Below are 10,494 nucleotides of genomic sequence, written 5' to 3'. Positions count from 1 at the left end.
CATATTCTAAATGAGATCTTCCCAGGGTCAGCCCTATAAGGTTGTGCTGCTTGTACACTGTATAAAGGCAAGTGGGTGGATGAGGACTGGAATCCAGCTCACACTCTTCTTACATAGCTCTATGCCTGAGGATCTGGGTTTGCACAGAGGCTGCATTTTCCTGATTTGTATAAAGGCATCCTAGAGTTTGTACCTGCCCTTTTCCAAGTATATTATTTTCCAAAATATCTTACATTTGAGGGGAATATAGCTGAATGACACAAAGAAACTATCTTGTTCACATTTTTTGAGATCATTGCCTTTTGTTCAATTTGTTTGGATTATCAAATCTAGTGATTTTGTTTCAGATGTTTAAGAAACTATATCTTAAAAAATAGCAAATGCGTGCACACATACACACATTAGGGCTTTTCTTGTATAGAATAAGGCACTTCTCACCTACGACATGTGGTTTTGCTGTGTTTGTTGCTGCTGCTGCTGTTGCTGCTGCTGAATTAGCAATTGCTGCTGCTGCCGACGCCGGGCTGTCCGTAGCTTTTCAAATCGAGCTTCCATTTCTTCCAGGACTTTGGGGGTATATCGGACCACTAGCTTGACGCTGTCCTTAGCAGCCTTGAGTAGTTCCACAGCTTTCTCATGGTGTTCTCCTTCGACACTCTGAAAAGACAATGACATTCCTTAACGGGGAGACCTTCAATGTTCTTCTACCTGAGAGACAAATCTGAAATTAGTATCCTATTAAGAACACAAAATTTGAAATTTCAAGAAAGCAAATGGCAAATGGGATATCTTATCATCATCAACATTATTTATTATGTTTGTAGCTTCACTATACTCAGGTTAGGCTGCACTAGATTGGATGGAAAGGGTTCAAGTTAAGAGGGTAAGAAACAAGGAAGACCAAAATTATTTTCATCAAGAAGAGTAAATTCACCAGTCAAGAAAATTTTTTGAAAATTAAAAAATAGTAACAGAGGAGAGCTTTCCCTATGAAATATTAAAGTTTATTAAGAATATACAATGATTAAAGTGGTATCTTACTGGTATATTAAGAAATAATAGAACATAACAGAATCCAGAAGGAGATCCAGCATATGTAAAACTTCATTATACAATAAATGTGGAATTTAGACCAAAGGGATTATTAAATAATGAATTTTTAATGGATTTAACAAAATAACAGATTTAATAAAGGATTATTAAATAATGATGCCTGAACAAATAATTAAAAATAATGGAGAGCCTGATCTCATACTCTATGGTAAATATAATAAATTGATTAACAATTTAAATGCAAAATTAAAGCATAAAATAGTTAAAACAAAGGAAAATGTTCATGTTGCAGTGGAGAAGGAATTCTTAAGTAGAAATACCAAGGATTGTCCTGAGTCAGTGGAGAGAAAAAAATAAAATAAAAAGTAGACATATCAAGGGAAGAAAATCACAAAATCAGATTTATATAATGTATGTTTCTATACCTCAAACACTGTAAAAAGGGCAAATAACCAGGAAAAAAATACTTTCCATATATGACAATCTGTTAATATTCTTCATATAAAAAACTTTTACCAGTCAATAAAGATAGAAGCCAAATGAGCAAGTGGCACACGTGGACAAATAATAAAAAAATACAAATGGCCTATAATCCTATGAAAAGATATTCAAGCTCCCTAGTAATCAGTGCAGGTATCACCTGGACATGATGATTTGCATTTCTTTGGGTGCATACCCAGCAGTGGGATTGCTGCATCACATGGCAGTTCTATCTGTAGTTGTCTGAGGAACCTCTATACCATTTCTCATAATGGCTGCACTAATTTATAGTCCCACCAACTGTGTAGGAGGGTTCTCCTTTCTCTGCATCCTCACCAGACTTTGTTACTCTCTTTTTGATAATAGCCAGTCCAACTGGGGTGAGATGATATCTCAACGTGGTTTTGATTTGCATTTTCCTGATGCTTAGTGGTGCAGAGCATTTTCTCATGTGTCTGTTGGCCATTTATACATCTCCCTATGAGAAAGGCCTATTCACCTCCTTTTCCCATTTTTAAAATGGGTTACTTGTTTTTTTACTGTTGTTTGAGTTCCTTGTATATTCAGGACATTAATCTCTTGTCGGATTCACAATTTGCAAGTATTTTCTCCCATTCTTTAGGTTGTTTTCTTGTTCCGTTAATTGTTTCTTAAATATAGACTAACACAAAATATTTCATTTTTAACTTAAAAATGGTAAATAGTATTTTTAAATATGATGTATGGACAAAGATGTAGGGAAATGGGACACTTACAGATGACTAATAAGTTAATAAAAACTGGTACAACTTTTCTGGAGAGCACTATTGTTATTCATTGAATAAACACTTTATAATGAATAATTTTACTTTCAGAGAAATTAGCTAAGGATATAATCACATATGCACACATGCCTATAAGGCACGTATGATATAATAAAAGCAAAAAATAATTCTTGGCCTTTGAGTTTCAGAATAGTCTTTTGAACATCATAGCATAGATAACAGTTGGGGAAACTATGTTTACTCTAAGTAAACACAAAGCTGCTTCTTACCCAACCCTCTTAAGATCCCAAGGTTGGGATAAGAGAGAAGCAAAAGGGAAGAAAGTTGCAATCAGACTTTACAGGACCCTAAGAAAAGGAGGCCCTGCCTCCAGCCGCTCTCTGCTAATGCAGAGAGCAAATGACATAATCCCTCTTTTATAGGATTGAAGCGCAAAGGCCTTCTTGCCTTGCTTCTTGGGTAAAGTCCAGAGAAAAAATGGCTGTGTAGTGTGATAGATAGGGACTGAGATAGGCTTAAAGATTATCAGAACACCTAAGAGTGGCACTGAAGTGTCCAAAAAAGCCACCCCCAATTGGTGGAGATTATATTTTCACAACTCTAGCAGAACGGGGACTCAAATTGTATATGAAATTGAGTTACGGAAAAATAATATTACATCTCAAGCACACTTCAACTATATCTTGAGATTCATAATTACTACTATTATATAGATTTGGGGAACTAAGGGATTGTATTCAATTCTATCATTTGCTTCTGAAAGATGGGTGTGACTGAGGGGAAAAAAGGTTTGAATCTAGCAATGGGGTTGTCATTTGTGGCCTGTAAGAGCACCACTTGTCATTTATCTGAGTACCGAGCAGGTACTAAGGGTTTAAGAAATGACCTTGGTGAGCGAGTTTCATAACCTCTCCTCCACAATGTCTGGGTTAAACAGAAAGCAAGGGGTTGTAAACAGTCTTTCGGTAGAGTGAAATTTTATCTATGGCTGAAGCTTAGGAAAGTAGGCTTGTGTGTTGATTAATTCATCCTTTTAATTATCCATTCAATCATTAACTTAATCACTCGACAGATGTTTAGTAAGCATTTATTCTACTAGTTAGATACTAAGTTATTTAGAAGAACATGAAAGATGGGGAAACTCTGACAATACTGTACAAATTAAGTCCTATTTTTGGTGTGCTTGTAATATTTTTGTAATTTGACCCAAGATAATACGTTAATGTATGGAATTTTCCTTTAAAAAGAAAACTTGGTGATTTGCTTGTCCATACCCTTCTCTAATTTCTTTCTTAATTTTAAAACTTGCATTTTTCTATGTTTTAATAAAAATGGTTCACCTGTTTTCTAGGCCAGATGACTAGTCTCCAGACTTCCTTTTGGCTTTTGTTCTATTTGCTTTCATTTAATAGGGTTGGAGATTCTAGGCCAGATCTTTAGAGGCCCATTATCCCTGCTTAGGCACTGTGAACACAATTCAGAGTTGCCACAGGAGGGCTGTGGTACTAACACATCAGACCCTCCCGGCAGACAGAGTGAAGAGTTGAGAGAAATATGGCCAGCAGGCCACATACTGGACCTGCAGAGCTGTCAAGGTTAGCCTCCTCCACCGTCAGCTCTGCTCGCTCCCACACTGTTAGCAATTTATCAAAAGCAGACTCCATGCTCTCCAAAACAATAACTTTTGCCTCAATGCTTTATCTCTAGATGATGACTCAGATTCTCTTTTGAGCTCACCAGAGTCAACAGGTCACTTGGTTTGACTCCACCTTCCTCTTTGTCTTCCCCACAAGGGCACAGAACCATTATATGGTATCAGGGCAGCATCATACTTCATTTCTAGTACTAAAAATACTTTCTTAAAATAATACAATTACATATTTAAGCAGTGTTGTGGATTGATTGAATTGTGTCCCCAAAGTTCCTGTATTAGAAGCTTATTTCCCACTGTTACTGAGGGTAGGAAATACTATTATGGTAATTGAAAGGTGGGGCTTTGACAAGGTGAGTAGATTGTAGGACCATGCCATAGTGAATGGATTAATAATTTGTGGTCAAGGATGTTGTGATTCTGAGGACATTAAAAGAAGAGCACATGAGAGGTTACTCTCTGCTCTGCCATTTTCTGCCATATGAGACCCTGGGTCACTGTCACCACCACCAAGACCTTCACCAAATGTGTTCCCTCGACTTTGGATGTCCCAGCTTCTGAAACTGTAAGCAATAAATTTTGTTTTCTTATAAATTACCCAGTTTGAGGTATTTTTGTTATAAGCAACAGAAACAGACTAATAAAAGAAGTATAATAGAAAATAAGAGGTGAATTTTTGTGAGATTTGAAAAAATATAAGCATGTTTGTAGAATTTATGATGTCAAACACTCCTTGACTTTGTTTTTTCATTGTTTTTAAAATGTCTTAACTCTTGTTTTAAGGATTGTTCTGGGTGGCCCTCTTTATCCACTGGCTTTGTCTACTTTTTAAATACTTTCGAGTACATATGTTTGTCTCCTTAACCTATTATTTATTTATCTCCGGATTGCTTTTAGTCTGTCAGTATAACATTTTAGTAACAATAGGCAGTTTTCTCTCTTTTCATTCCCCTAAAGGTAGAAAGAAAAAAGCAGATCACCTTCTCACAGAGGTCTTGTTCCATGAACAAACAAAGACCAAAAGATCTGTCCAGTTAGTGTATAAATGTTGATGTGCAAACACTTATTCATAGACATTCCTTGAACCCTGAAGATTTATCATCTATTCCCGCTTTTGACAGTCTATTTCTCATTCTTAATGAAAGTATGCCTATTTCAGGATAAATATTTAAGACATGTTTTAAAATGTGATAGATTGTTTGTAAACAGTTAAACTATTTTTATCAAAGCAGTATATATAAGCCCTTCTGATGCAGGAGTTGTCCTTTACAACAATTAGCTCAAATCTGAACAATCACTGGCAACTTGCAGCACTGGCTTTTGGCACAGGATGAGAATGTGGTTCTTATGTGACTTGAGACCTAGAAAGTCTTCCTGTCTTCAAGTGAAACCCTTCTTCCATTTAAAACCTGAAATTCTATATTTTTAGGTTTCATTAAAAGTTTTGTTATACCTATTGCAAATTGAGAAAGTCACTAGCATGAATTAATTTAACAAGGCTTTCCAATGGACATCTGGTAAAAGTTGGATTTTATTAAGAAGGTGAGGGGTGGTGAAGAAGGCATGGGGTGTACTAGGTAATCAGGAAATATTTTGACTGAAGAGAAGTGTGGTCCTGAAAGAGAAAAGCCCCTAAAGAGAAACTTTACCTACCCCATAGCTGTGCTTTGGTTGGCCTGAGCATTCACTAAAATGAATTAAAATGCACTAGGAAGAATGGATATTCTCACCCTGAAAATATTCCTATCTTTCCCTGTTAAATCTTTTAAAAATACACACAAAAATCAATATGGGAAGGACAGTTCAAATAGTTTTATTACCATTTTAAAATTAATAAATACAAACTAATAAAATACTAAAATGTATAAAATAAGAACTGGATCCCTTATAATGTTAATATCTAAAGATATATATTTTCATTCAGGAAGCTGGGGAAAAAACAGATCATAAAGAACCAGACGCATACTTGTTTCATCAGCAATTGTGTGCAGTAATAAGCTCTTGGAAGCTTTGAAGTTAGTTAATTTGATGGAAATTTAGCAAATCAGTGACTGGTAAATGAACCAAACTTTAAACACGGCTGCATCCTGATATTGTGATAGTTTTTCTATTTCCACACATTGTGAGATATCAAAATGGCTGCTCAATTTCCTAGTCAATTAAGAATCCTCTCTAATGAGACAGAATTTGGATTTTACTGCATACACAAATTTACTCATGATATGTGCTCTCTGCTCCCCTGCTATAGAGTTAAATTTTAACCCTGGCTAGACCTCAGATGGAAGAGATGCCTGCCCTGAGAAGGAATCTTGCTATCTGTGCACCATCAGTTGCAAAATGGCCCATGCCCAGGTCTTTATCCAGGCTTATTTTTGTAGGGATTACATGGACATCATCCTGACCTAGTGTGCTGACAGGTAAATTGCTTAAAAACTTGGTTGGACAACTGAGAGTTGGCTAGACCTCTTGATTATTCTAGGCATATCTCAAGCCAAGATTATGCATAGGCTCCTAAATGATATCAGTTATTTCTTTAGATTAAGGACCAAATGATGTTATCAGGGAATAAAGGATATCAAAGATATCGAGTTATAATACCTTAGTGCAATTAAGGAGCTCAGAAACTCAGAACATGACACCTGGAAAGTCCCTTAAAACAATCTCATTTATCTCTTTGTATCTTAGTACATAAGAAAACAGAGGCCAGCATGGCTGTGACGTACTCTGTTTTATAAATTTGTTAGTTGCAGGGCTGGATTAGAACTCATTATTCTTGATGACTCCTCTTTCAACAACCCCATGCTACTTTCCTAGACTAACTAATCCAGAAATGTAACACATCGCAGGTTGTTTTTTGTGTGGTGTGAAAGAATAGGAACTAATGGCAAAAAAAAAAAAAGATCTGTCAACTCCTAAAGGGTGTGTATTGGAGTAAAGGAGCAGCATGAGCCTACCTGAAAGACTCCCTATTAGTGTGTTATGATTCTCAACTTTCAAAAACCCAACATAGCCAAATAAACACCTACTCCTTTCCCACAAAAGCAACAGTGATTGATCATTTCATTCTTATGATAGTTTTGCTTTTTTTCCCATTAAGATGTCTTAATATTATTTTAAGAGTGTGTGTTTATACATATAAATGTGTGTATGCATGTGTGTGTGTATATGTATGTATGTATATTCTAACATTTATTGAGCACTTATTAAATGCAAGGCACTGTTCTAGGTGCCCAGGTAGTAAGGAGAACAAATCTACCTGAACTGAGATCTTTCTGTGTCCAGAGACTAGGCTCTTACTTATCAATCTATAGCTTTACACAAAATAATAAAGTAAATATCATATAGGTGTCTTTCCTTATTTATGGAGTTTTTAGATAAGTGGTTCTTAAACCTGGTTGTACACAGACATCAACTGAGAAACGTTTTAAATACAGAGACCTTGGCTGTTCCCAGACTTGCCATATCAAGATCTTTAGCAATATGACCTAGGAATACATGACTATTTATAGTACTCTGATCCAGCTAGCTAGTCACTGATGTGCAGATTTGTGTTCAGACACGCTGCTCCAGACTATAACTAAACTAAATAGTAAATGCCATATTAAGGGTTTCTCTACTATGTTACTTTAGGTAAGGGGGTTGGTTAGATGAGAAAAGCTTATAATTTTGCCTTGCTGTAGCTCTATAGCAGCACTTTTGGTCATTAAAAGGAACAGCTATGTTGATTGGGTATTTAATTGAGAAAAATATCTCTGAACAAGATAGAGGATTCAGAAAAGAACTTTATGATTCTTTGATCCTTCCCTTTTCTCAACTATGTTAATTTTTCTCTTCTAAATGTATTCTCTTTTGCTTAAGAAAAGTAGCAAGTGTGTAAAAAGTATCACATTTATCCCTTGGAAACCATATGGTAATGCTCTCCCATAGTACTTTGTTCCTGCTTACATGCTCATATCTATCTCAGGGCACTATGATTTATCAGTTCACAATCATTCTGCTGCCACTATACTGTCCAAGGGCAGGATGAGTCTTATTTGTCTGAGTCAGGATTGCCTGGGTTTGAATTGGAGTTTCTTTACTTACCAGCTCTGTGAACTCAGACAGGATGCTTAATGTCTCCAAGCTTCAGTTTCCTCATCTGTAAAATGGGCATCATACAGTACCTACTGTATAGGTTCATTATGAGCATTAAATTAACATACACAAAGCACTGGGAAAAGTGCCTGGCCCTAAAAAGGATCCAACAAATGTTGGCTCTTTGTTGAACTATTTCCTTTGTGATAATCTTGCTTAGGGCTTCAGATGCTTAAGGACAACAGCAACAACAAAATGTAATTTTGCCTTTGGAGCAGGTAGAAGTTTCCTTCATATTATCTCAGAAACAAAAGTTTACTAAATAAATTAATAGTGTTTGGGGTTTGTTGGAAGAAAGCTTAAAACTTCTTAGGTGAATCTACTGCTTTTAAATCATCCTCAAGTAATTTAGCAGCATTATTTCCATACATACAACTGACATGCTAATTACAAAAGATCATTAGTTATTCATGAAAAACTTCTCAGTCCCTCCAGTGTCACTTTGTTAAGGAAAGGAGGAGTGTGCGGGAGATTCACTTGATAGGAGCATGCATAATGTGAGAGAACTTAAGAGAGGAAAATCATCAAATAATAGAACACTACAAAAGAGCCAGGAGGTTAATGGAAAAAAATGTGTATATAATTATACATATTTTTATCCTGTGAGAATAGTTATAAATATAAAAATTTTTGAACCATGAAAAAGTAGAATGCAGAGCGTTAGCAGTAGGCCCAGGGGGCAGAAAACCTAAAACAAGAAATAGCTTCTGGAAAAAAATCAGTGCCAGAAATCAGATCTTCACAAATCTAACATTCAGTTGAACTTAGCCCACCTTTCAGATCTGGAGACTAAAATTGGAAACAAATGCAGCGACTGCACTGCAGGAGTAATGCTTTATAGTAAGTCTGGTCAACCCTTGACATTCTGGCACCCAAAGAAGGGGAAAAAATACTTCCTGATGGTTGTGTGGATGAACATTAAATACACACACAAAGTTGCCTGGAAAAATATTCCTAGAAAATGAGATCTTTAAATCAGTCTGTTAATTTTTGAGTGGTAGGTTTCACCTAGGCAGTCAAGATTACAGGGAACCCTTCCTAACCATGATTCACACTGATCCATGCTTTTGAGATGCATGTTGTGCCCACCCATGCTCTCCCAACCCGTGACAGTCTGTGACACTGAACTCCCAAAGAGCAGAGCCTCTTGCAAACGTTCCTAAGCTGGAGTGCTGTGATCACCAATTCTTAATATTTGCTTCCAGATCTGCTTTAGCATAGGGAAGGGGTTGTGGAGTTGGTGATAACCACCATCCCCACACATTCATCAAGAACTACCTCCCCCATACTCACCACTATAACAACTCCATTATAAAAATGCAAATGCATCTTAGTCACTAAAATTTAGTGTGACTCCTTAATCAAACCACCAAACTCTTAGCAGAGCCCGTGTGACAGAGCAGAAATGCCAGGGATTGGGTCAGGAGGATCTGGGTTTGTATCATAGACAAATCACTGATTAACAGTGTGACCTTTAGAATGTAACCTCTCCTCTTTGTGCCTCAGTTCCTAGATTGGTACAGTCCCAGTTTTAGCACTGTAAGTCCCCAAATGCCTCAGATCCAGGCAAACGAAGACAATTGATCATTCAAGGCTCAGGAAGATGTTGCGAAGAATGCTGAGTGCCTACTAGTGCCTTGTACATAATATTTCTTTAATAAATATTTGTTTCTCTAAAACAATCAACAGCCATCAGGAATTTGAAATTTCAATGGATATGAGGAGAAGTGATTTTATCAAAGAGCATGGGTCATTGACACCAAAGGGCAGCATGAGGAAGGGCAAGGGAAGAAGAGACTTGAATTAAGGTTTAAAAGAGTAGTTCTGAGAGCACAAGTCATTTTTGCTCATTCTGTAATTCTGCCATGACCCTAAAGGCAGACCTAGTACCATGGGGCATTATCTCCTTCTGCCACTACAGAATCCCAAGAACAATCCAGCCTGGCTTAACATAGCAAAGCTAGTTTAGAGGAAGCACAACAGATTCAGGTGAGGGATTTTTCATGTTTATGAATCAGTGTTGCATACCTGTACACTGGCGGAAATCCCTGAGGACAAATATCAAGGCCACCCTTCAAATAGTCTCCACTAATTTTTATGACAGATGGGCTGTTATTGTGACAGGCACAGGGTTAAATCTGGCAGTTTCTATGAAACACTCTGCAACCTAGAAAAAGGCTTAGCCCATAGGAAGGTTTTTTGGAAATCTTGCTTCCCCAAGTAGAGTATACATCATCTGCCTTCTCTCCCAAGATGACAGCACATAATATGCAGTATTAACATCTTCTAGGATTCTGTCAACCAAAATAGTTTATTATATTTTTCCTTCAGTATCTTACTCACAGAGATCATACTTTTCTAAGGAGTGCCATAGAGACAGCAGTAGATTGCTGAAATTATTCAACCAAACCC

The 10,494-nt window shown here is 36.8% G+C and overlaps 1 protein-coding gene across 1 annotated transcript in view; it reads right to left on the bottom strand.

Moving 5' to 3' along the window:
• Positions 1-438: 438 nt before the first annotated feature.
• Positions 439-10,494, bottom strand: part of LIN7A (lin-7 homolog A, crumbs cell polarity complex component) — a 131,555-nt gene continuing 121,499 nt past the window's right edge. The window contains exon 5 of the mRNA XM_063076255.1: positions 439-657. Within this exon, the coding sequence (XP_062932325.1) occupies positions 439-657 (219 nt within the window). The remainder of the gene's footprint in view (positions 658-10,494) is intronic.

The sequence above is a fragment of the Cynocephalus volans genome, chromosome 12, assembly GCF_027409185.1.
Source record: "Cynocephalus volans isolate mCynVol1 chromosome 12, mCynVol1.pri, whole genome shotgun sequence".
NCBI lineage: Eukaryota > Metazoa > Chordata > Mammalia > Dermoptera > Cynocephalidae > Cynocephalus > Cynocephalus volans.
This window is presented reverse-complemented; position numbering and strand designations above follow the sequence as displayed.